The sequence below is a fragment of the Amblyraja radiata genome, chromosome 23 (genome assembly GCF_010909765.2).
Source record: "Amblyraja radiata isolate CabotCenter1 chromosome 23, sAmbRad1.1.pri, whole genome shotgun sequence".
In the NCBI taxonomy this organism is placed as follows: domain Eukaryota; kingdom Metazoa; phylum Chordata; class Chondrichthyes; order Rajiformes; family Rajidae; genus Amblyraja; species Amblyraja radiata.
In genome coordinates this window covers 33009070-33036938 of record NC_045978.1, presented here as the reverse complement: position 1 = coordinate 33036938, position 27869 = coordinate 33009070, and the positions used below count along the sequence as shown (strand labels likewise).

The 27869-nt window shown below is 46.9% G+C and overlaps 1 protein-coding gene across 1 annotated transcript in view; it reads right to left on the bottom strand.

Annotated features, from left to right (window-relative positions):
- Positions 1 to 27647, bottom strand: part of LOC116986075 — a 77832-nt gene extending 50185 nt beyond the window's left edge. Inside the window, exons 1-3 of the mRNA XM_033041255.1 lie at positions 27520 to 27647; positions 27135 to 27233; positions 8207 to 8334 (exon numbers count right to left, since the gene is read on the bottom strand). Of these exons, the coding sequence (XP_032897146.1) occupies positions 8207 to 8334; positions 27135 to 27233; positions 27520 to 27547 (255 nt within the window). The 5' untranslated portion in view covers positions 27548 to 27647. The remainder of the gene's footprint in view (positions 1 to 8206; positions 8335 to 27134; positions 27234 to 27519) is intronic.
- Positions 27648 to 27869: the final 222 nt, after the last annotated feature.

Here is a 27869-nt window from a genome sequence, read left to right as displayed (position 1 = left end):
GTCACTGAAAGTTGGCGTGCAGGTACAGCAGGCAGTGAAGAAAGCTAATGGAATGTTGGCCTTCATAACAAGAGGATTTCAGTATAGCAGTAAAGAGGTTCTTCTGCAGTTGTATAGGCTCTGGTGAGACCACATCTGGAGTATTGTGTACAGTTTTGGTCTCCTAATTTGAGCAAGAACATCCTTGTGATTGAGGCAGTGCAGCGTAGGTTCACAAGATTGATCCCTGGGATGGCGGGACTGTCATTTGAGGAAAGATTGCAAAGACTAGGCTTGTATTCACTGGAATTTAGGAGGATGAGGGGAGATCTTATGGAAACATATAAATTTATAAAAAGACTGGACAAGCTAGATACAGGAAAAATGTTCCCAATGTTGGGCGAGTCCAGAACCAGGGACTACAGTCTTAGAATAAAGGAGAGGTCATTTAAGACTGAGGTGAGAAAAAACTTTTTCACCCAGAGAGTTGTGAATTTATGGAATTCCCTGCCACAGAAGGCAGTGGAGGCCAAATCACTGGATGGATTTAAGAGAGAGTTAGATAGAGCTCTAGGGGCTAGTGGAGTCAAGGGATATGGGGAGAAGGCAGGCACGGGTTATTGATAGGGGATGATCAGTCATGATCACAGTGAATGGCGGTACTGGCTCGAAGGGCCGAATGGCCTCCTCCTGCACATATTTTGTATGGTTTCTATGTAAGTTAAAAAAATATGAGAGGCATGCATAAGGTAGCCAGTCAGAAACCTTTTCCCAGGATGGAAATATCAAATACTAGAGGGCATAGAAGGGCAAAGTTTAAAGGAGACTAGTGGGCACACGCTTAAGGCAAGAAGGGAAATATTTAAGAGGGACTTAAGGAGTAACCTTTCCACTCAGAGGGTAGTCCCTATCTGGAATAGAAAGCTTCAGAAGCAGATACAATTACAATTTATATATATATACTAGACCAAGTGCAGACCCGTTGGGTCTGTTTCCCCAACGGCGTTTGCGGGGTGGGGGGGGGGGCTGCGGCATCACACTCACATTAACCACCCCCCAAACACAGGAGAGCGGGGTAGGGGGTGAGAGAGGGGGATGGGGAGAGAGATGTGGGGGAGGGGGGGGATGGGGAGTGAGGGGAGGAGGGAGGGAGGAGGAGAGGGGTGGGGGGAGAGAGGGGAAAGAGTGGGGAGGGAGAGTGGAGGGGGAAGGGGGAGAGGTGGAAGAGTGGGGAGGGAGGAGGAGAGGGGTAGGGGGAGTGATGGAAGAGGGACAGAGGGGTAGGAGGAAAGGGGCGGGTTGAGAGAGGGAAGGGGGTGGGGTAGAGAGGGAAGGGGGGTGGGGGAGAGAGGGATGGGTGGGAGAGGGAGAGGGGTGAGGAGAGGGAAACATAGAAGCACAGAAATTAAGTGCAGGAGTAGGCCATTCGGCCCTTCGAGCCTGCACCACCATTCAATATGATCATGGCTGATCATCCAACTCAGTATCCTGTACCTGCCTTCTCTCCATACCCCCTGATCCCTTTAGCCACAAGGGCCACATCTAACTCCCTCTTAAATATAACCAATGAACTGGCCTCAACTACCTTCTGTGGCAGAGAGTTCCAGAGACTCACCACTATCTGTGTGAAAAATGTTTTCCTCATCTCAGTACTAAAGGATTTCCCCTTTATCCTTAAACTGTGACCCACTTGTCCTGGACTTCCCCAACATCGGGAACAATCTTCCTGCATCAGACAAATGCAATTCAGGACTTTTCTCTTCACAAGCAAAGTCAGAATGACGGTTAGTGAAGAATTCGAATAATCGCTGAGCGTTCAGATGATGCGCGCGCCTCCTGCACCAAAGGGGGGGGGGGGGAGCATGTGTCGTCACGCACAAAGATCTTGTAGCGGAGAGCTCCGCTATAAGATCTTTGGTCACATACTAAGCACGCGCCTCCACAAACAGATGAGCGTCTTCTTGAATGGAGAGTGCGTGGCCGCCTCCACAAACATTCACACACACTGAGGACCCGCCCCCACAAAAAATATTTTGTGAGGAAGGAGAGGAGGAGGGTGGAGAGGGAGAGGGGGAGGGGGGGGGGGGAGAAGAGGATGGGGGAGAGAGGTGAAGGGGGGGGGGAGGGGTTGGAGTGGGCATGCATGAGTCGAGAGAAGAGAAAAGGGCAGAGAGAGAGAGAGGCTGGTACAACAACAAAAAAGCTGGATAAACTCAGCGGGTGCAGCAGCATCTATGGACCGAAGGAAAAGTGCAACGTTTTTGGCCGAAACCCTTCACCACTCTCTGTGTGAAAAATGTTTTTCTCATCTCTGTCCTAAAGGATTTCCCCCTTATCCTTAAACTGTGACCCCTTGTTCTGGTCTTCCCCAACATCCGGAACAATCTTCCTGCATCTAGCCTGTCCAAGCCCTTAAGAATTTTATACGTTTCTATAAGATACCCCCTCAATCTTCTAAAATCTAGCGAGTACAAGGCGAGTCTATCCAATCTTTCTTCGTATGAAAATCCTGACATCCCAGGAATCAGTCTGGTGAACCTTCTCTGTACTGTCACTATGGCAACGATGTCTTTGACCATTGTGCATTGTGACATCACACGATGGAACGTTCACCAGGGGCTGGGGCTCCTGCAAAGGCATATGTAAATGGATCCATTCCGATTGGACATCTGTGAGCATTGGGCATTGTGAATCACACGTTGGAACGTTCACCAGGGGCTGGGGCTGGTGCTGCTTCTATGGGTGAGAAGCCAGTTTATTTTTGAAATATTGGGGGGGGGGGGGGGAAGGATTTGATTAAAAACATGTACTTAAACACGACGAAATGTAATGAGGAGCAGATACTTGGAAAGAAAAGTGAAATCTCTACCGAAATGGAAAAGATGTCGGCGATTCTGCGTCTGGTTTCGGAGTTGCAGTGAATCAAAGGAAGAAATGCAGCCGGCAGCCGTCCATGTAAATGGATCCATTCCGATTGGACATCTGCGAGCATTGGGCATTGTGATTGGACATCTGCGAGCATTGGGCATTGTGACATCACACGATGGAAACGAATCAAAAGGAAGAAAGGCAGCCGGACGGACGGCAGGCGACAGGCACACAGTTTTATACATTAACTAGACCAAGTGCAGACCCGTTGGGTCTTTTTCCCCAACGGCGTTTGCGGGAGAGGGGGGGCTGAGGCATCACACTCACATTAACCACCCCCCCAAACACACAAGTGGGGGGAGGGGGGGGTGAGAAGAGGGGAGGGAGGGGAGAGGAGGAGGAGGAAACGGGACAGATTTGGGAGGGAAAGGAGAGCGGGGTAGGGGGTGAGAGAGGGGGATGGGGAAGAGAGATGTGTGCGAGGGGAGGGATGGGGAGGGGAGGGGAGGAGGGAGGGAGGGGGAGAGGGGTGGGGGAGAGTGGGGAAAGAGTGGGGAGGGAGAGTGGAGGGGGAAGGGGAGAGAAGTGGAAGAGTGGGGTGGGAGGGGTAGGGGGAGTGGTGGAAGAGGGACAGGGATAGGGGAAGGGGGCGGGGGGAGAGGGAAGGTGGTGGGGTCGAGAGTGAAGGGGGGTGGGGGAGAGAGGGATAGGTGGGAGAGGGAGAGGGGTGATGAGAGGGAAACAGAAACATAAGATTCTATAAGATCACCCCTCAATCTTCTAAATTCTAGCGAGTACAAGCCGAGTCTATCCAGTCTTTCTTCATATGAAAGTCCTGACATCCCAGGAATCAGTCTGGTGAACCTTCTCTGTACTCCTTCTATGGCAAGAATGTCTTTGGGCATTGGGCATTGTGACATCACACGATGACACGGTCACCAGGGGCTGGGGCTGGGGCTGGTGCAAAGGCATATGTAAATGGATCCATCCCGATTGAACATCTGCGAGCATCGGGCATTGTGACATCACACGATGGGAACGAATCAAAAGGCAGACAGGCAGCCGGACGGACGGCAGGCGGCAGCCACAGACTTTTATATAATAACTAGACCAAGTGCAGACCCGTTGGGTCTGTTTCCCTAACGGCGTTTGCGGGGGGAGGGGGGGGGCTGCAGCATCACACTCACATTAACCACCCCCCAAACACACAGGTAGGGGGAGGGGAGGTGAGAAGAGGGGAGGGAGGGGAGAGGAGGAGGAGGAGGAAACGGGACAGATTTGGGAGGGAAAGGAGAGCGGGGTAGGAGGTGAGAGAGGGGGATCGGGAGAGAGATGTGGGGGAGGGGGGGATGGGGAGGGAGGGGAGGATGGAGGGAGGGGGAGAGGGGTGGGGGGAGAGAAGGGAAGGAGTGGGGAGAGAGGAGGGGGAAGGGGGAGAGAAGAGGAAGAGTGGGGAGGGAGGAGGAGAGGGGTAGGGGGAGTGATGGAAGAGGGACAGAGGGGTAGGGGGAAGGGGGTGGGGGAGAGAGGGAAGGGGGTGGGGTAGAGAGGGAAGGGGGTGGGGAAGAGAGGGAAGGGGGGTGGGGGAGGGATGAGGAGAGGGAGAGGGGGAGAGGAGTGGGGAGGGAGGGAGGGAGGGGTAGAGGGGTAGCGGGAGTGGTGGAAGAGGGACGGGGGAGTGGTGGAAGAGGAACAGAGGGGTAGGGGAAGGGGTGGGGGAGAGAGGGGAAGGGAAGGGAAGAGAGAGGGGTGGTGGAGGAAGAGGGGTGGGGTAAGGGGAGAGAAGTGGAAGAGTGGGGAGGGAGGGGTAGGGGGAGTGGTGGAAGAGGGACAGAGCGGTATGGGGAAGGGGGCGGGGGGAGAGAGGGAAGGGGGTGGGGTAGAGAGGGAAGGGGGTGGGGGAGAGAGGGATGGGTGGGAGAGTGAGAGGGGTGTTGAGAGGGAAACATAGAAATTAAGTGCAGGAGTAGGCCATTTGGCCCTACGAGCCTGCACCACCATTCAATATGATCATGGCTTATCATCCAACTCAGTATCCTGTACCTGCCTTCTCTCCATACCCCCTGATACCTTTAGCCACAAGGGCCAGATCTAACTCCCTCTTAAATATAGCCAATGAACTGGCCTCAACTACCTTCTGTGCCAGTGAATTCCAGAGATTCACCACTCTCTGTGTGAAAAATGTTTTTCTCATCTCGGTCCTAAAAGATTTACCCCTTATCCTTAAACTGTGATCCCTTGTTCTGGACTTCCCCAACATCGGGAACAATCTTCCTGCATCTAGTCTGTCCAACCCCTTAAGAATTTTGTAAGTCTATAAGATACCCCCTCAATCTTCTAAAATCTAGCGAGTACAAGCTGAGTCTATCCAGTCTTTCTTCATATGAAAGTCCTGACATCCCAGGAATCAGTCTGGTGAACTTTCTCTGTACTCCCACTATGGCAACAATGTCTTTGAGCATTGGGCATTGTGACATCACACGATGGAACGTTCACCAGGGCCTGTGGCTGCTTCTATGGGTGAGAAGCCAGTATTTTTTGAAATATTGGGGGGGGGGAGGCGGCTGCGGCATCACACTCACATTGACCACCCCCCAAACACACAGGTGGGGGGAGGGGGGGTGAGAAGAGGGGAGGGAGGGGAGAGGAGGAGGAGGAAACGGGACAGATTTGGGAGAGAAAGGAGAGCGGGGTAAGGGGTGAGAGAAGGGGATGGGGAGAGAGATGTGGGGGAGGGGGGGATGGGGAGGGAGGGGAGGGGGGAGGGAGGGGGAGAGGGGTGGGGGTGGAGAGGGGAAAGAGTGGGGAAGGGGGGAGAAAAGTGGAGGAGTGGGGAGGGAGGAGGAGAGGGGTAGGGTCTGTGAAAAATGTTTTTCTCATCTCGGTCCTAAAAGATTTACCCCTTATCCTTAAACTGTGACCCCTTGTTCTGGACTTCCGCAACATCTGGAACAATCTTCCTGCATCTAGCCTGTCCAACCCCTTAAGAATTTTGTAAGTTTCTATAAGATACCCCCTCAATCTTCTAAAATCTAGCGAGTACAAGCCAAGTCTATCCAGTATTTATTCATATGAAAGTCCTGACATCCCAGGAATCAGTCTGGTGAACCTTCTCTGTACTCCCTCTATGGCAACAATGTCTTTGAGCATTGGGCATTGTGACATCACACAATGGATCGTTCACCAGGGGCTGGGGCTGGGGCTGGGGCTGGGGCTGGGGCTGGGGCTGGGGCTGGGGCTGCGGCATAACACTCACATTAACCACCCCCCAAACACACAGGTGGGGGGAGGGGGGGTGAGAAGAGGGGAGGGAGGGGAGAGGAGGAGGAGGAAACGGGACAGATTTGGGAGAGAAAGGAGAGCGGGGGAGGGGGTGAGAGAGGGGGATGGGGAGAGAGATGTGGGGGAGGGGGGGATGGGGAGGGAGGGGAAGAGGGAGGGAGGGAGGGGGAGAGGGGTGGGGGGAGAGAGGGGAAAGAGTGGGGAGGGAGAGTGGAGGGGGTGGGGGGGAGAGAAGTGGAAGAGGGGAGGGAGGAGGAGAGGGGTAGGGGGAGTGATGGAAGACGGACAGAGGGATAGCGGGAAGGGGGCGGGGAGAGAGGGAAGGGGTGGGCGACAGAGGGAGAGGGAGGGGGAGAAGAGAAGGGGGAGAGAAGTGGAAGAGTGGGGAGGGAGGGAGGGGAAGCGGGAGTGGTGGAAGAGGGACGGGGGAGTGGTGGAAGAGGAACAGAGGGGTAAGAGGAAGGGGTGGGGAGAGAGGGAAAGGGAGAGGAAGAGAGGGGTGGGGGAGGGAGAGGGGTGGAGTAAGGGGAGAGAAGTGGAAGAGTGGGGAGGGAGGGGTAGGGGGAGTGTTGGAAGAGGGACAGAGGGGTAGGGGAAGGGGGCGGGGGAGAGAGGGAAGGGGGTGGGATAGAGAGGGAAGAGGGGTGGGGGAGAGAGGGATGGGTGGGAGAGGGAGAGGGGTGATGAGAGGGAAACATAGAAACATAGAAATTAAGTGCAGGAGTAGGCCATTCGGCCCTTTGAGCCTGCACCACCATTCAATATGATCATGGCTGATCATCCAACTCAGTATCCTGTACCTGCCTTCTCTCCATACCCCCTGATCCCTTTAGCCACAAGGGCCACATCTAACTCCCTCTTAAGTTCCGATTGGACATGTGTGAACATTGGGCATTGTGACATCACACAATGGAATGTTCACCATTGGCTGGGGCTCCTGCAAAGGCATATGTAAATGAATCCATTCCGATTGGACATATGTGAGCATTGGGCATTGTGACATCACACGATGGAACGTTCACCAGGGGCTGGGGCTGGTGCTGCTTCTATGGGTGAGAAGCCAGTTTATTTTTGAAATATTGGGGGGGGGGGGGGGGAAGGATTTGATTAAAAACGTGTACTTAAACATGACGAAATGTAATGAGGAGCGGATACTTAGAAAGAAAAGTGAAATCTCTGCCGAAATGGAAAAGATGTCGGCGATTCTGCGTCTGGTTTCGGAGTTGCAGTGAATCAAAGGAAGAAATGCAGCCGGCAGCCGGCCATTTAAATGGATCCATTCCGATTGGACATCTGCTAGCATTGGGCATTGTGATTGGACATCTGCGAGCATTGGGCACTGTGACATCACACGATGGAAACAAATCAAAACGCAAAAAGGCAGCCGGACGGACTGCAGGCGACAGGCACAGACTTTTATAAGATAGATAGATAGATAGATAGATAGATAGACAGACAGACAGACAGACAGACAGACAGACAGACAGACAGACAGACAGACAGACAGACAGACAGACAGACAGACAGACAGACAGACAGACAGACAGACAGACAGACAGAGGGACCCAGGGGGATACCATCCTAATGCAGGTAAGTGGGACTAACTCAGAATGCCAACTAAGTCTGCATGGACAAGTTGTGTTGAAGTAGTATGGCTAGCATTATTTCCATGCTGTATAACTCTATGACTCCAAGTCATTTTGACGATTCACCAGTCATATACAGCGTCTCATGAGCACTTTTCTCCCTTGTTTTCAGATTAATTTCTTTCTCAAAGTTTTAAATAATGAAAATCCATAAGCAAAATAATTAGGTGATACACATTGGTGGGAATGTTCTGGAGCATTGAATGGAATCAATGGCAGGAATGGTATACATACTCAACTGAAAATCAAGATGGACAGTTCAGAATTTATTTATGTTTTAATCACTAAACAGTATAATAAATTGACTTCATATTGCCATCACTGCTATCTTATCAAGTCCATTATAACAGATGAGCCACTTGAAATCAATTGATTGAAAATACTGAAAGCACCGTGATAAAACAGTTCACTGGGAAAAAATAGAAACTCACAGGCTCAGGGTTAAATTCAATAGGTGCTGGATCCTTACAGCTGCAGATGCTCCCATATCCTTCCACCTTGCTGCAAAACGTCTTCCTCCTCCCATTGGCATCCGTGTCTGCCCAATGGCACTCGGCATCTGGACAAGAAATGCAAATGTTTAGCAGTTACCTTTGTGGCTTCTCACGAAGAAATAGTTTGGATAATTTCTCGTTTAGTTTCAACCACATACACCTAACCAAGTAGGAGTCATTTCATGTCCAAGTGCAGTTGTAGAATATCTTAAAACATCTTCTAATAGTAAAGGATTTTAAGGCAAGTCTCATGTTCATCTTTTCTAGGAACAGAAATGGGCCTCAGAGGATCTAAAACTAGATGACACATGCTTACGTTGAGAGGGGAAAGATTTGAGCGAGACCTCAGGGTAACTTTATCACTCAAGGGTCTAGGCTATAGGGAGAGGTTGAGCAGTCTAGGACTATTCCTTGGAGGACAGGGTTGATTTTACAGAGGTATATAAAATCATGAGGAATGATCTTATAGAGGTATATAAAACAGGGCTGTCAACATTGGGTGAGATGTGAGAGTGAGAAATTGCGAGGGTGTGCAGCGTAGGAGGAGGGGGGGGGGGTGAGGGTGGTGTCCCCCCTCCCACCGTAGGAAGCTTTTGCATTTTTCAGTTTGAAATTGAAATGTTGGAAGCCTGACCTCGGGTGCTGTCTGTGTGTGTGGAGTTTCTCATTCTCCCTGTGACCGCGTGGGTTTCCTCCAGGTGCTCCGGTTTCACAAAGACGGGTGGGTATGTACTGTTAATTGTCCTCTGAACCAGTGTGAATGGGTGATCATTAAATGGCATGAACTCGATGGGCTGAAGGGCCTGTTTCCAAGCTGTATCTATGTATATTTCTAGGATTCAACTTTGCAAAGTTCCACAATGGAAGATAAGATGGAAAACAGAGAGTGTTGGAAATACTGGCAGATCCGCCACTTTAATTCTTTCGGAGTGATGATTCAGGGCAGCACGCTGGCGCGGCGGTCTTTGTAATTCTCCCCGTGACCTGCGTGGGTTTTCTCCGAGATCTTCGCTTTCTTCCCACACTCCAAAGATGTACAGGTTTATAGGTTAATTGTCTTGGTGTGAATGCAAATTGTCCCCAGTGTGTGTAGGATAGTGTTTGTGTGCAGGGATCGCTGGTCGGTGCAGACTCGGTGGTCCTTGCTGTATCTCTAAACTAAACTGATCTAAATTAGTCTTGAGGCAGCCAAACGGTGGCCTGTCACTTCTGCCAGCGCTGCCAACTTTTGCGCTCACTGACAAGGTGTTGTTCAGTGTTGCTCCAAATCTATTAAGCAAGTGTGAATTTCCTCTTTTTTTGTTTTGAAAATGGGTTGCGCAATGAAGGTGTGATGTACTTGACAGCTGCATTGCTTCACGAAGCATGAAATGTGTGGGAATTGCGAAGGACCGTGAGGCCCCATCTCTTGGCTTGACAATATTCACCTCGGTTGACAGCATGAATGATGAGTCAGACTTCCATCACTGTTCTGCACAAATAAATAGTAAGATGAAACGAGAACTTACCAGTTTGAAGTTTGATCTTTATTTTATGAGGAGTAATGTTGAGGGATTACGTGAAGACCCCGCCAGCACGCATGCGCGTCAATCTTCAAAGCAGCGGTGTGAAATCACAGACAACAATAGTTGAACTAAACATAGTAAGGTAAGAGAAGTAGAATACCAGTTGACCTTTATGATAGAGGGTTGGGCGTGGAGGGCCCTCAACGTCACTATAAAATTGCTGAAAGGTCCTTTCTCTAGACCATCCTGCTGTACCCAGGATGTGGTCCATGGGAACTTCCAACTCCCTTGTTGCCGATGTTGCTGCAGCCCTGGTGGAATGAGATTTAAAAAAACATCAGTATCCACCCCTGCAGCTCCCAAAACCTGTCTAAGCCACCTTGATATGGTTTGCACTGGTACCCTTTTATGAGGCTGTTTATGACTGAGCAGCAATGCCATTTCCTTGCCTAAGATATTTTGTGACTTCTATATAATGTAGTAGATGCGTCACTATGCATAGACAAACATCTATGGGGTATGCTCGGAACTCCAATTTGAGGCCTGATGATCCAGGCCTATTTTGTTTCACCAATTCATAAATGCAAAAAGTTATTTTGATGGTTTATATGGCCATCGTGTCCAGCCTTAATTTGTGCAGTGACTGGACCCGTTGTGCCGAGACTAGTGCCATCATCATGATAATTTTATGTGTTAGTTTATCCAGAGACAGGGACGTTGCTGGTGACCAACCCCTGAGCAACGTTTGGACAACACTCACATCCCAAATCTGGGAGTACCTAGCCCTAGGGGGATTAGTGTTGAAGATACCCCTCATTAGTTTTGATACCAGAGGGTGAGATCCAACAGTATGGTGTTCTAATCCCTGCCTCAAGTAAGCTGATAGGGCACTCCTGGCACAGTTAATGGCATTGTAGCTTAGACCTTCGTCAAAGTGAAGTCTAGTCAAGAATTCCAGTACATTCGTCACTGTAGCCGTGTTGTATGTGATGTTGGTCCTGGTACAGTATATCTCCCATTTTCTGATATATGACAGATATTGTTTTCTGGTGGACTCCCTGTATGCCGCCGTGATCATGTTCATGGTTCGGTCCGTCAGCCCAAAATCCAGAAGTGGTCTTTTCAAATTCTGCAAATCAACAGATTTATCCTGTCATGGCATGGGTGACTTTCGCCTGTCACAGGATGGACCAACAAATCCGGCCGTTTGGAGATGGACATACATGGTTCCGAGACCATGTCGAGAACCACAGGGAACCATGGCTGAGTAGGCCAATCGGGTACTACCAAAATACCTGACTTGTTGTATTTTGCGTAAGACCCGACTGATGAGGCAGAAGGGGGAAAATGCATAGAAAAACAATTTTCCCCAGTGCAGCGAGAATGCGTCCATCGCTGCTGCCCCAGGGTCTGGTTCCCAAGCAACATATGTTGGCAACTGGTGATTAAGCCTAGATGCGAATAGATCGATATCTGGTGTTCCATATCGCGCTACAATATCAGCAAACACTTTGTGATCCAACATCCATTCGGTGTTGTCATTGAATTTTCGTGACCTGGTGTCTGCCACTGTATTGAGTTTACCTGGTAGGTAAATAGCTGATATCCAAATATTTCTGTCGATACACCATTACCAAATCGTATTAGCCAGATTATCACATGATATCGATTTGATTCCACCCGTATGATTAATATACGCCATCACAGTGGTATTATCAATCTGTAGGCGAACATGCAGGTGGTGCATTTTTGAGCAGTACGCCTTTAGCCCATAGAACGCACCCACCATCTCTAAATAGATTATACCAAGTGCTTGAAGTAAAGATGATTCATGTGCATCCCATCTGCCACCACAGCTGGAGATGGTATTAGTAGCACCCCAACCGCGAGCGCAGGCATCAGTTTGTAACACAACTGAAGGGTTGCTGACAATGATGGGGCTGGAACAATGCCGAATGTTTTGCCTCCACCATTGTAATTCTAAAATTGCTTTAGCTGGTAGCTGCATTGGTCTGTCGAAATGACCAGCATGATGTTTGAGTGCTTGCACCTTTGCTCTCTGTAAATGTTGGTAATGCAAAGGTCCAAACTGTGGCTGGAAAAGCAGTCACAAGGTTACCAATCACCCATGCTACTTGTCGGTTGATAGATGGATGACAACAAGGCTGTTACAGGCCTCCATTAAGTCTGCTGCCTTGTCCCTTGGCAAAGTCACAGACATGTGAACCGAGTTAATAGTGAACCCTAAGTAATCCATTGTCGTAGAAGGCGTCAACTTAGATTTATCTGGATGGATGATGAACCCCAGTTTCTCAAACAAGAGTTTGGCAGCTGATACAGCTGATTTAACTAAATCCAGAGTCTTTCCCACAATTAATATATCATCCAGATATGCCATGACAATATGTTTCTGTTTTCGGAGAAACGCCAGGGCTGGTTTTAATATTTTAGTAAATAGTCTGGGGGCTGATGTTAATTCATCAGGCAACGCTTTATACTGCCAGTGTGCCCCATCCAGTTAAACTTCAGATATAGGCGGTGATCCTTCTGTATAGGCACCGAATAGTATGCATCTTTTAAATCGATGCAAGCCATGAAGTAACCTTCGGAAATCAATTGTTTGGCAGTAACAAAGGTTTCCATTTTGAAATGAGTATACTGCACAAACATATTCAGCTTTGTCAAATCGATGATGATGATGCGGCATCCACCATCTTTTTTATTTTTTGTGAAGATATTAGACACAAATTCTAGGGAGTCGTGTTGGGATCTCTCAATTACACCTTTAGCATATAGCCTCACCAGTTCTGCATGACCTTCCAATTTCTCCTGTTGTGAAAGCACAAATATTCGGCTAGGTGCATGCTGAACCAGAGGAAGGATTTTATGAATAAATTCAATTTTATACCCCTGGATACTGTGCAGTATATAAGGGTCAGAAGTTATAGAACTCCATGCCTTCCAAAATAAGTGTAACCTACCCCCAATTTGTGTAGAACTTACACCCCCTATGTTCTGGAAGGAACCAGACCCACCTACCTCCATAGTTACCAGTGGAGTGTTCATTTCTTCCATTTCTGTCTCCTGGGAGGTAGAGGAGCTGCAGTGCAGGGTTGGCGCCTTTTCCACGAAGGACGTTCTGGACCGTGGTCTAAAAAAGACCTTTGTCCTGATTGTACGGCCTTCGCGATTTCACCAGCTTCTGGGTACCGTGGTCTGCTGGTGGATGTGTAGGGGTGCTGCCGCCGGAGATGAGAGCTCTTGCCCGATGATGTTGCCTTCATGAGCCCGACGGCTTTTGCCTCCTCATCGAGCTCCTTGACCTGTTTCGATAGGTTGTCCCCAAATAGCAGAATCGGTGGCTGTGTGTTACTGGTCTTGCACAACCCTGCAAATTTGGGGTTCAGGGCAGGTCAGATTGCATTCTTCCTGAGGCAGTTTATTTCGAACTGCGTGTTGCAGAGAAGTGCCAGTGCGTCTTGTTGTGTATCCGACATTTCTGTGCCGTCTACCGATCGGGCAAATTAATTTCTTTCTCAAAGTTTTAAATAATGAAAATCCATAAGCAAAATAATTAGGTGATACACATTGGTGGGAATGTTCTGGAGCATTGAATGGAATCAATGGCAGGAATGGTATACATACTCAACTGAAAATCAAGATGGACAGTTCAGAATTTATTTATGTTTTAATCACTAAACAGTATAATAAATTGACTTCATATTGCCATCACTGCTATCTTATCAAGCCCATTATAACAGATGAGCCACTTGAAATCAATTGATTGAAAATACTGAAAGCACCGTGATAAAACAGTTCACTGGGAAAAAATAGAAACTCACAGGCTAAGGGTTAAATTCAATAGGTGCTGGATCCTTACAGCTGCAGATCCTCCCATATCCTTCCACCTTGCTGCAAAACGTCTTCCTCCTCCGATTGGCATTCGTGTCTGCCCAATGGCACTCGGCATCTGGACAAGAAATGCAAATGTTTAGCAGATACCTTTGTGGCTTCTCACGAAGAAATAGTTTGGATAATTTCTCGTTTAGTTTCAACCACATACACCTAACCAAGTAGGAGTCATTTCATGTCCAAGTGCAGTTGTAGAATATCTTAAAACGTCTTCTAATAGTAAAGGATTTTAAGGCAAGTCTCATGTTCATCTTTTCTAGGAACAGAAATGGGCCTCAGAGGATCTAAAACTAGATGACATGCTTACGTTGAGAGGGGAAAGATTTGAGCGAGACCTCAGGGTAACTTTTTCACTCAAGGGTCTAGGCTATAGGGAGAGGTTGAGCAGTCTAGGACTATTCCTTGGAGGACAGGGTTGATTTTACAGAGGTATATAAAATCATGAGGAATGATCTTATAGAGGTATATAAAACAGGGCTGTCAACATTGGGTGAGATGTGAGAGTGAGAAATTGCGAGGGTGTGCAGCGTAGGAGGAGGGGGGGGGGGGTGGGTGAGGGTGGTGTCCCCCCTCCCACCGTAGGAAGCTTTTGCATTTTTCAGTTTGAAATTGAAATGGTGGAAGCCTGACCTCGGGTGCTGTCTGTGTGTGTGGAGTTTCTCATTCTCCCTGTGACCGCGTGGGTTTCCTCCAGGTGCTCCGGTTTCACAAAGACGGGTGGGTATGTACTGTTAATTGTCCTCTGAACCAGTGTGAATGGGTGATCATTAAATGGCATGAACTCGATGGGCCGAAGGGCCTGTTTCCAAGCTGTATCTATGCATATTTCTAGGATTCAACATTGCAAAGTTCCACAATGGAAGATAAGATGGAAAACAGAGAGTGTTGGAAATACTGGCAGATCCGCCACTTTAATTCTTTCGGAGTGATGATTCAGGGCAGCACGCTGGCGCGGCGGTCTTTGTAATTCTCCCCGTGACCTGCGTGGGTTTTCTCCGAGATCTTCGCTTTCTTCCCACACTCCAAAGATGTACAGGTTTATAGGTTAATTGTCTTGGTGTGAATGCAAATTGTCCCCAGAGTGTGTAGGATAGTGTTAGTGTGCGGGGATCGCTGGTCGGTGCAGACTCAGTGGTCCTTGCTGTATCTCTAAACTAAACTGATCTAAATTAGTCTTGAGGCAGCCAAACGGTGGCCTGTCACTTCTGCCAGCGCTGCCAACTTTTGCGCTCACTGACAAGGTGTTGTTCAGTGTTGCTCCAAATCTATTAAGCAAGTGTGAATTTCCTCTTTCTTTGTTTTGAAAGTGGGTTGCGCAATGAAGGTGTGATGTACTTGACAGCTGCATTGCTTCACGAAGCATGAAATGTGTGGGAATTGCGAAGGACCGTGAGGCCCCATCTCTTGGCTTGACAATATTCACCTCGGTTGACAGCATGAATGATGAGTCAGACTTCCATCACTGTTCTGCACAAATAAATAGTAAGATGAAACGAGAACTTACCAGTTTGAAGTTTGATCTTTATTTTATGAGGAGTAATGTTGAGGGATTACGTGAAGACCCCGCCAGCACGCATGCGCGTCAATCTTCAAAGCAGCGGTGTGAAATCACAGACAACAATAGTTGAACTAAACATAGTAAGGTAAGAGAAGTAGAATACCAGTTGACCTTTATGATAGAGGGTTGGGCGTGGAGGGCCCTCAACGTCACTATAAAATTGCTGAAAGGTCCTTTCTCTAGACCATCCTGCTGTACCCAGGATGTGGTCCATGGGAACTTCCTACTCCCTTGTTGCCGATGTTGCTGCAGCCCTGGTGGAATGAGATTTAAAAACATCAGTATCCACCCCTGCAGCTCCCAAAACCGGTCTAAGCCACCTTGATATGGTTTGCACTGGTACCCTTTTATGAGGCTGTTTATGACTGAGCAGCAATGCCATTTCCTTGCCTAAGATATTTTGTGACCTATATAATGTAGTAGATGCGTCACTATGCATAGACAAACATCTATGGGGTATGCTCGGAACTCCAATTTGAGGCCTGATGATCCAGGCCTATTTTGTTTCACCAATTCATAAATGCAAAAAGTTATTTTGATGGTTTATATGGCCATCGTGTCCAGCCTTAATTTGTGCAGTGACTGGACCCGTTGTGCCGAGACTAGTGCCATCAGCATGATAATTTTATGTGTTAGTTTATCCAGAGACAGGGACGTTGCTGGTGACCAACCCCTGAGCAACGTTTGGACAACACTCACATCCCACATCTGGGAGTACCTAGCCCTAGGGGGATTAGAGTTGAAGATACCCCTCATTAGTTTTGATACCAGAGGGTGAGATCCAACAGTATGGTGTTCTAATCCCTGCCTCAAGTAAGCTGATAGGGCACTCCTGGCACAGTTAATGGCATTGTAGCTTAGACCTTCGTCAAAGTGAAGTCTAGTCAAGAATTCCAGTACATTCGTCACTGTAGCCGTGTTGTATGTGATGTTGGTCCTGGTACAGTATATCTCCCATTTTCTGATATATGACAGATATTGTTTTCTGGTGGACTCCCTGTATGCCGCCGTGATCAAGTTCATGGTTCGGTCCGTCAGCCCAAAATCCAGAAGTGGTCTTTTCAAATTCTGCAAATCAACAGATTTATCCTGTCATGGCATGGGTGACTTTCGCCTGTCACAGGATGGACCAACAAATCCGGCCGTTTGGAGATGGACATACATGGTTCCGAGACCATGTCGAGAACCACAGGGAACCATGGCTGAGCAGGCCAATCGGGTACTACCAAAATACCTGACTTGTTGTATTTTGCGTAAGACCCGACTGATGAGGCAGAAGGGGGAAAATGCATAGAAAAACAATTTTCCCTAGTGCAGCGAGAATGCGTCCATCGCTGCTGCCCCAGGGTCTGGTTCCCAAGCAACATATGTTGGCAACTGGTGATTAAGCCTAGATGCGAATAGATCGATATCTGGTGTTCCATATCGCGCTACAATATCAGCAAACACTTTGTGATCCAACATCCATTCGGTGTTGTCATTGAATTTTCGTGACCTGGTGTCTGCCACTGTATTGAGTTTACCTGGTAGGTAAATAGCTGATATCCAAATATTTCTGTTGATACACCATTACCAAATCGTATTAGCCAGATTATCACATGATATCGATTTGATTCCACCCGTATGATTAATATACGCCATCACAGTGGTATTATCAATCTGTAGGCGAACATGCAGGTGGTGCATTTTTGAGCAGTACGCCTTTAGCCCATAGAACGCACCCACCATCTCTAAATAGATATTACCAAGTGCTTGAAGTAAAGATGATTCATGTGCATCCCATCTGCCACCACAGCTGGAGATGGTATTAGTAGCACCCCAACCGCGAGCGCAGGCATCAGTTTGTAACACAACTGAAGGGTTGCTGACAATGATGGGGCTGGAACAATGCCGAATGTTTTGCCTCCACCATTGTAATTCTAAAATTGTTTTAGCTGGTAGCTGCATTGGTCCGTCGAAATGACCAGCATGATGTTTGAGTGCTTGCACCTTTGCTCTCTGTCAATGTTGGTAATGCAAAGGTCCAAACTGTGGCTGGAAAAGCAGTCACAAGGTTACCAATCACCCATGCTACTTGTCGGTTGATAGATGGATGACAACAAGGCTGTTACGGGCCTCCATTAAGTCTGCTGCCTTGTCCCTTGGCAAAGTCACAGACATGTGAACTGAGTTAATAGTGAACCCTAAGTAATCCATTGTCGTAGAAGGCGTCAACTTAGATTTATCTGGATGGATGATGAACCCCAGTTTCTCAAACAAGAGTTTGGCAGCTGATACAGCTGATTTAACTAAATCCAGAGTCTTTCCCACAATTAATATATCATCCAGATATGCCATGACAATATGTTTCTGTTTTCGGAGAAACGCCAGGGCTGGTTTTAATATTTTAGTAAATAGTCTGGGGGCTGATGTTAATTCATTAGGCAACGCTTTATACTGCCATTACTGCCCCATCCAGTTAAACTTCAGATATAGGCGGTGATCCTTCTGTATAGGCACCGAATAGTATGCATCTTTTAAATCGATGCAAGCCATGAAGTAACCTTCAGAAATCAATTGTTTGGCAGTAACAAAGGTTTCCATTTTGAAATGAGTATACTGCACAAACATATTCAGCTTTGTCAAATCGATGATGACGATGCGGCATCCACCATCTTTTTTATTTTTTGTGAAGATATTAGACACAAATTCTAGGGAGTCGTGTTGGGATCTCTCAATTACACCTTTAGCATATAGCCTCACCAGTTCTGCATGACCTTCCAATTTCTCCTGTTGTGAAAGCACAAATATTCGGCTAGGTGCATGCTGAACCAGAGGAAGGATTTTATGAATAAATTCAATTTTATACCCCTGGATACTGTGCAGTATATAAGGGTCAGAAGTTATAGAACTCCATGCCTTCCAAAATAAGTGTAACCTACCCCCAATTTGTCTGGAAGGAACCAGACCCACCTACCTCCATAGTTACCAGTGGAGTGTTCATTTCTTCCATTTCTGTCTCCTGGGAGGTAGAGGAGCTGCAGTGCAGGGTTGGCGCCTTTTCCACGAAGGACGTTCTGGACCGTGGTCTAAAAAAGACCTTTGTCCTGATTGTACGGCCTTCGCGATTTCACCAGCTTCTGGGTACCGTGGTCTGCTGGTGGATGTGTAGGGGTGCTGCCGCCGAAGATGAGAGCTCTTGCCCGATGATGTTGCCTTCATGAGCCCGAAGGCTTTTGCCTCCTCATCGAGCTCCTTGACCTGTTTTGATAGGTTGTCCCCAAATAGCAGAATCGGTGGCTGTGTGTTACTGGTCTTGCACAACCCTGCAAATTTGGGGTTCAGGGCAGGTCGGATTGCATTCTTCCTGAGGCAGTTTATTTCGAACTGCGTGTTGCAGAGAAGTGCCAGTGCGTCTTTTTGTGTATCCGACATTTCTGTGCCGTCTACCGATCGGGCAAATTGATTTATTTCTCAAAGTTTTAAATAATGAAAATCCATAAGCAAAATAATTAGGTGATACACATTGGTGGGAATGTTCTGGAGCATTGAATGGAATCAATGGCAGGAATGGTATACATACTCAACTGAAAATCAAGATGGACAGTTCAGAATTTATTTATGTTTTAATCACTAAACAGTATATTAAATTGACTTCATATTGCCATCACAGCTATCTTATCAAGCCCATTATAACAGATGAGCCACTTGAAATCAATTGATTGAAAATACTGAAAGCACCGTGATAAAACAGTTCACTGGGAAAAAATAGAAACTCACAGGCTCAGGGTTAAATTCAATAGGTGCTGGATCCTTACAGCTGCAGATCCTCCCATATCCTTCCACCTTGCTGCAAAACGTCTTCCTCCTCCGATTGGCATTCGTGTCTGCCCAATGGCACTCGGCATCTGGACAAGAAATGCAAATGTTTAGCAGATACCTTTGTGGCTTCTCACGAAGAAATAGTTTGGATAATTTCTCGTTTAGTTTCAACCACATACACCTACATTCAACCACATACAAGTAGGAGTCATTTCATGTCCAAGTGCAGTTGTAGAATATCTTAAAACGTCTTCTAATAGTAAAGGATTTTAAGGCAAGTCTCATGTTCATCTTTTCTAGGAACAGAAATGGGCCTCAGAGGATCTAAAACTAGATGACACATGCTTACGTTGAGAGGGGAAAGATTTGAGCAAGACCTCAGGGTAACTTTTTCACTCAAGGGTCTAGGCTATAGGGAGAGGTTGAGCAGTCTAGGACTATTCCTTGGAGGACAGGGTTGATTTTACAGAGGTATATAAAATCATGAGGAATGATCTTATAGAGGTATATAAAACAGGGCTGTCAACATTGGGTGAGATGTGAGAGTGAGAAATTGCGAGGGTGTGCAGCGTAGGAGGAGGGGGGGGGGTGAGGGTGGTGTCCCTCCTCCCACCGTAGGAAGCTTTTGCATTTTTCAGTTTGAAATTGAAATGGTGGAAGCCTGACCTCGGGTGCTGTCTGTGTGTGTGGAGTTTCTCATTCTCCCTGTGACCGCGTGGGTTTCCTCCAGGTGCTCCGGTTTCACAAAGACGGGTGGGTATGTACTGTTAATTGTCCTCTGAACCAGTGTGAATGGGTGATCATTAAATGGCATGAACTCGATGGGCCGAAGGGCCTGTTTCCAAGCTGTATCTATGTATATTTCTAGGATTCAACATTGCAAAGTTCCACAATGGAAGATAAGATGGAAAACAGAGAGTGTTGGAAATACTGGCAGATCCGCCACTTTAATTCTTTCGGAGTGATGATTCAGGGCAGCACGCTGGCGCGGCGGTCTTTGTAATTCTCCCCGTGACCTGCGTGGGTTTTCTCCGAGATCTTCGCTTTCTTCCCACACTCCAAAGATGTACAGGTTTATAGGTTAATTGTCTTGGTGTGAATGCAAATTGTCCCCAGAGTGTGTAGGATAGTGTTAGTGTGCGGGGATCGCTGGTCGGTGCAGACTCGGTGGACCTTGCTGTATCTCTAAACTAAACTGATCTAAATTAGTCTTGAGGCAGCCAAACGGTGGCCTGTCACTTCTGCCAGCGCTGCCAACTTTTGCGCTCACTGACAAGGTGTTGTTCAGTGTTGCTCCAAATCTATTAAGCAAGTGTGAATTTCCTCTTTCTTTGTTTTGAAAGTGGGTTGCGCAATGAAGTTTGATGTACTTGACAGCTGCATTGCTTCACAAAGCATGAAATGTGTGGGAATTGCGAAGGACCGTGAGGCCCCATCTCTTGGCTTGACAATATTCACCTCGGTTGACAGCATGAATGATGAGTCAGACTTCCATCACTGTTCTGCACAAATAAATAGTAAGATGAAACGAGAACTTACCAGTTTGAAGTTTGATCTTTATTTTATGAGAAGTAATGTTGAGGGATTACGTGAAGACCCCGCCAGCACGCATGCGCGTCAATCTTCAAAGCAGCGGTGTGAAATCACAGACAACAATAGTTGAACTAAACATAGTAAGGTAAGAGAAGTAGAATACCAGTTGACCTTTATGATAGAGGGTTGGGCGTGGAGGGCCCTCAACGTCACTATAAAATTGCTGAAAGGTCCTTTCTCTAGACCATCCTGCTGTACCCAGGATGTGGTCCATGGGAACTTCTAACTCCCTTGTTGCCGATGTTGCTGCAGCCCTGGTGGAATGAGATTTAAAAACATCAGTATCCACCCCTGCAGCTCCCAAAACCTGTCTAAGCCACCTTGATATGGTTTGCACTGGTACCCTTTTACGAGGCTGTTTATGACTGAGCAGCAATGCCATTTCCTTGCCTAAGATATTTTGTGACTTCTATATAATGTAGTAGATGCGTCACTATGCATAGACAAACATCTATGGGGTATGCTCGGAACTCCAATTTGAGGCCTGATGATCCAGGCCTATTTTGTTTCACCAATTCATAAATGCAAAAAGTTATTTTGATGGTTTATATGGCCATCGTGTCCAGCCTTAATTTGTGCAGTGACTGGACCCGTTGTGCCGAGACTAGTGCCACCATCATGATAATTTTATGTGTTAGTTTATCCAGAGACAGGGACGTTGCTGGTGACCAACCCCTGAGCAACGTTTGGACAACACTCACATCCCAAATCTGGGAGTACCTAGCCCTAGGGGGATTAGTGTTGAAGATACCCCTCATTAGTTTTGATACCAGAGGGTGAGATCCAACAGTATGGTGTTCTAATCCCTGCCACAAGTAAGCTGATAGGGCACTCCTGGCACAGTTAATGGCACTGTAGCTTAGACCTTCGTCAAAGTGAAGCCTAGTCAAGAATTCCAGTACATTCGTCACTGTAGCCGTGTTGTATGTGATGTTGGTCCTGGTACAGTATATCTCCCATTTTCTGATATATGACAGATATTGTTTTCTGGTGGACTCCCTGTATGCCGCCGTGATCATGTTCATGGTTCGGTCCGTCAGCCCAAAATCCAGAAGTGGTCTTTTCAAATTCTGCAAATCAACAGATTTATCCTGTCATGGCATGGGTGACTTTCGTCTGTCACAGGATGGACCAACAAATCCGGCCGTTTGGAGATGGACATACATGGTTCCGAGACCATGTCGAGAACCACAGGGAACCATGGCTGAGTAGGCCAATCGGGTACTACCAAAATACCTGACTTGTTGTATTTTGCGTAAGACCCGACTGATGAGGCAGAAGGGGGAAAATGCATAGAAAAACAATTTTCCCTAGTGCAGCGAGAATGCGTCCATCGCTGCTGCCCCAGGGTCTGGTTCCCAAGCAACATATGTTGGCAACTGGTGATTAAGCCTAGATGCGAATAGATCGATATCTGGTGTTCCATATCGCGCTACAATATCAGCAAACACTTTGTGATCCAACATCCATTCGGTGTTGTCATTGAATTTTCGTGACCTGGTGTCTGCCACTGTATTGAGTTTACCTGGTAGGTAAATAGCTGATATCCAAATATTTCTGTCGATACACCATTACAAAATCGTATTAGCCAGATTATCACATGATATCGATTTGATTCCACCCGTATGATTAATATACGCCATCACACTGGTATTATCAATCTGTAGGCGAACATGCAGGTGGTGCATTTTTGAGCAGTACGCCTTTAGCCCATAGAACGCACCCACCATCTCTAAATAGATTATACCAAGTGCTTGAAGTAAAGATGATTCATGTGCATCCCATCTGCCAGCACAGCTGGAGATGGTATTAGTAGCACCCCAACCCCGAGCGCAGGCATCAGTTTTTAACACAACTGAAGGGTTGCTGACAATGATGGGGCTGGAACAATGCCGAATGTTTTGCCTCCACCATTGTAATTCTAAAATTGCTTTAGCTGGTAGCTGCATTGGTCTGTCGAAATGACCAGCATGATGTTTGAGTGCTTGCACCTTTGCTCTCTGTAAATGTTGGTAATGCAAAGGTCCAAACTGTGGCTGGAAAAGCAGTCACAAGGTTACCAATCACCCATGCTACTTGTCGGTTGATAGATGGTTGACTGACGACAACAAGGCTGTTACAGGCCTCCATTAAGTCTGCTGCCTTGTCCCTTGGCAAAGTCACAGACATGTGAACCGAGTTAATAGTGAACCCTAAGTAATCCATTGTCGTAGAAGGCGTCAACTTAGATTTATCTGGATGGATGATGAACCCCAGTTTCTCAAACAAGAGTTTGGCAGCTGATACAGCTGATTTAGCTAAATCCAGAGTCTTTCCCACAATTAATATATCATCCAGATATGCCATGACAATATGTTTCTGTTTTCGGAGAAACGCCAGGGCTGGTTTTAATATTTTAGTAAATAGTCTGGGGGCTGATGTTAATTGATTAGGCAACGCTTTATACTGTCAGAGCTGCCCAATCCAGTTAAACTTCAGATATCGGCGGTGATCCTTCTGTATAGGCACCGAATACTATGCATCTTTTAAATCGATGCAAGCCATGAAGTAACCTTCGGAAATCAATTGTTCGGCAGTAACAAAGGTTTCCATTTTGAAATGAGTATACTGCACAAGCGTATTCAGCTTTGTCAAATCGATGATGACGATGCGGCATCCACCGTCTTTTTTATTTTTTGTGAAGATATTAGACACAAATTCTAGAGAGTCGTGTTGGGATCTCTCAATTACACCTCAATTACAGCATATAGCCTCACCGGTTCTGCATGACCTTCCAATTTCTCCTGTTGTGAAAGCACAAATATTCGGCTAGGTGCATGCTGAACCAGAGGAAGGATTTTATGAATAAATTCAATTTTGTATCCCTGGATACTGTGCAGTATATAAGGGTCAGAAGTTATAGAACTCCATGCCTTCCAAAATAAGTGTAACCTACCCCCAATTTGTGTAGAACTTACACCCCCTATGTTCTGGAAGGAACCAGACCCACCTACCTCCATAGTTACCAGTGGAGTGTTCATTTCTTCCGTTTCTGTCTCCTGGGAGGTAGAGGAGCTGCAGTGCAGGGTTGGCGCTTTTTCCACGAAGGACGTTCTGGGCCGTGGTCTAAAAAAGACCTTTGTCCTGATTGTACGGCCTTCGAGCTTTCACCAGCTTCTGGGTACCGTGGTCTGCTGGTGGATGTTTAGGGGTGCTGCTGCCAGAGATGAGAGCTCTTGCCCGATGATGTTGCCTTCATGAGCCCAACGGCTTTTGCCTCCTCATCGAGCTCCTTGACCTGTTTTGATAGGTTGTCCCCAAATAGCAGAATCGGTGGCTGTGTGTTACTGGTCTTGCACAACCCTGCAAATTTGGGGTTCAGGGCAGGTCGGATTGCATTCTTCCTGAGGCAGTTTATTTTGAACTGCATGTTGCAGAGAAGTGCCAGTGCGTCTTGTTGTGTATCCGACATTTCTGTGCCGTCTATTGATTGGGCAAACGCCGTTATTCCGGAAGCCAGCAGTTTGAGGATCTTTTGCATCTTGACCTCCTGGGCTCTGATGCCCGCACCGATATATCCCCAGATAGAGCTGTTCACCGCAGGAACATTAAGGGAAACACAGTTCTCTGGTGCTAGGTATTTAGCTGTTGTCTTGTTCATTACCTGTTCCTGCAGCTGGTTGAAGGAGAGGTAATCGATGCTGGCTGCCAATTTTGAGACCATGTCAAGCAGCTTCTGTTGTTCCTGCACCCCCATCACACTTGTAGCATTTTCAGCCAAACCCCTGTCTTCGGAGTCAGCCCAGAAGTGACTCCTAATGCTCCCTTCTGACGAGGGAGATGCATTATGTAGCCCTGTATAAGGTGCTGCCATGGGTGTCCTAGGAGACCCATGGTGACAAGACTCCGTTTCCCGGAGCATGTCACATTGGAGCATCTGCTCCATCAACCGCTCCATGCGGGATATGCGATCACTGTCGCTGCCCGCGGGCGGTGAGTCTTCTACTTGGCCTTACTGTCAGTCCGTGGTGTCAGTTCGGACTGTGCCGGTGCCAGGTCGGAGACTGCTGATCGCATAGAGAGCGATCCAGGTGCTGTCGGCCGCTGCTGACTGCACGCATTTCCGCTGACTCACGTGACGCCGAAGTAAAATCAATTAACCTTACCCTTTGACTATAGAAACAAGATGAAAATAATGCCACATATTCAACCGTATATGGTTCAATGAAATTAAGATATATATGTAAAACATATATATGAAAACAGGCCCTTCGGCCCACCAAGTCGACACCGACCACAATCTATCATACACCAGTTGTATCCTACACGCCAGGGACAATTTACAGAAGCCAATTAACCTACAAACCTGCACTTCTTTCAGATGTGGGAGAAACCGAAATTTCCACAGAAAACCATGTGGTCATAAGGAGAATGTACAAATACTGTACAGACAGCACCCGTAGTGAGGATCAAATCTGTGTCTGTGGTGCTGCAAGGCAGCAACTCTACCGCTGCGCCACCGTGCCACCCCATTAATTTTTTTTCTGTAATATTTATTATGGTGACGCGTCAATAAAGATGAACACATGATTCTGATTTCTGCCTTTAGTTGGATAACACACATCTCCAGTCATTGTGTTTTATTGCTGGTTTTCAACCTCTTCAGTCTGAAGGCCTCGACCTGAAACATCACCTATTCTCAGAGATGCTGCCTGTCCTGCTGAGTTATTCCAGTTTTTAGTGTCTATCTTCAGTTTAAACCACCATCTGCAGTTCCTTCTTGCACTCTTTATTAAGCAAAACAGGTCCTATTCTCATAATATTATTCACCTCAAATAAGTATTTTCTTCACATCTGTTGCTGCAGAGAATACAACCCCAGTTATCAAATCTTTCTTCAAAGTGAAACAAAAATTCCAGCCCTGACAATATGTTCATAAATCGCCCCTGGATCCTCTCCAGAGCAATTGCACCCTTTCTACAGTGTGCCATAGTCTTACAGTATGGAAACATGCCCTTCATCCCAACTTGTCCATGCAGATCAAGATGCCCCATCTAAACTAGTCCCATTTACCCATATCCCTTTAAACCTTGTGTGTGCCAGTGTGTGTGTAAGGGTGTGTGTTAGGTTGTGTGTGAGAGTGCGTGTCAGTGAAGCGGCGACAACACCCGGAGTGAGCGGAGACTTGGCGATGCCCGGGGAGCGTTTCCCTCCCCACCCTCCCCGGGAATGCGGGCTGGCCCAGGTGCTCTGTGTCCAGCTGGGGTCCGGGGGAGGTGAGGGTCAGTGACCCGGGGGTCGGGCATCGGTGCGGAGCTATAGCCCGAAATTCATCCCCGCGGCTCCGGAGGCGGCACCGACGCCCCCACTCACCCGGTCCACTCCTGCCTCCAGGCCGGGGTTAAAACTCCATGGGGTGTGGACAGAGCGGCCGCCGGACACAGAGTCGCCGGAGGTGAGGGTGGGAGGTGTGAGCGGTGCCTCAGGGGGGTCGGTGCTGGGACCACCGCCGTGTCTCACCTTTCACACCATCTGCACGGGAATGTGAATGCGGGTGAGGCAGCATCTATAGAGCGGTAGACAAAAATGTCGGAGAAGTGCTTGAGCCTGAAGAAGGGTCAAACTCAGACATAGTTGCTGCTTCACCCGCTGAGTTTCTCCAGCATTTGTGTCTACATTGCCATTTTAAATAGTGTGCGATGGGCTTAAGCTCGTTCTTCACGGGGAACCCGCCGACAAAAAAAAACTATCCTCATTGGTGCGTGTGGAGGAGTGTGACTTTATTCATTTATTCATATATGTTTTTTAATATTTTTTTAGAGCGTGAGAACTTCTGTCATCAGCGTGAGAGCGTGAGAATTTCCTCAAATGCGTTAGTCTCACGCTCAATGCGTGAGAGTTGGCTGCCCTGTATAAAATCATGAGGGGAATAGATATTGTGATGCACATATCATTTTTCCTCAGGGTAAGGGAATCAAGAATTTTAAGGCATGGGTTTAAGGTGAGTGGGGAAAGATTTAATAGGAACCTGAAAGACTACTTTACACACAGAGGATGGGGGATATATGGAACCAGCTGGCTTTGAAAGTAGCTGAGGCAGGTTAAGATTTAAAAGACATTTGGTCAGCTACATGGATAGGAATTGTTTAGAGAGATATAGGCCAATGAAGGCAAATGGAACCAGCATTGATGGGGCATCCTAGTTTGTTATTGGATGAGTGGGGCCAAAGGGCTTGTTTCCATGCTGCATGGCTCTATTAGCAACTTGACGATAAAACAAGATTGAACTCAACCTAGCTTAGACATCAGCTAAGATGGTACATGGCTTGTCAGTTTGGTGTCTCAATTAGTTTCACTTATCCAAAAAATGACAGTCATACTTGCAGCTTCACAATACATTTATTTAAATTTGCATAAAGATAGTGTTTAATGAGAATAGAAGTTGCAGATAATATGTTTCAGTGCTTACATTAAATTGCATAACATTTAAAAAGGATAGGAGATACTAAAATGTCACCTTCAGTTGAGGTTAACTGAACTTCAGTCTTCAATAAAACTGGATCACCCCAAGTGGCCAAGGCAGGAGATTTTGAATGTTTTTCATCATACACTTGACCTGAAAATAAAACTGAAGAGTCAGATTTCAGATAAATTACACCTTAACATCCGTCTTTATTGCACTTGTTAACTGCCAAAATGTGCAAAGCTCCCACATCCCTATTATTAACGTCATGAAAAAGGATGAAACAGGTTGTTTCTAATTCCTCGCACAGGCCAGCGGTATTACAATATCTTACCACCTTAAAAGAAAATATCATCTATTTTACCATGTTTGATTCTTCAAGCAAAACAATTGAAATGGTCTTACATTGTATTCACATACTAGTATGTATACACTATACCTGCTTTCTTTACCACAAAAGTCCACATGTCTTGCCAACTGAGTGATGAAGCAATTTGACTACTGAGGTTTTTAAGCAGATTTTTGGCACAGTCTTTCAGATGGAAAGATCCCTCATCCTGAACAGTAAAATAAAAGAGAAAACAGGGATGCAAGTTCATGCAAGTACAATGGCAAAGTACAATGGCAAGTAAAGGTATCTTAAATTTGTAAAAACTCATGAAAACACACATTATTTGGATATAATCTACTACAACACAGAATGTTTAAGGTATAATCTAAATTAAATGTCAAATCCAGTACAATTTCAGAGGGAAGAAGTAGAAAATGCAAGTCTACCCACTAATGTCA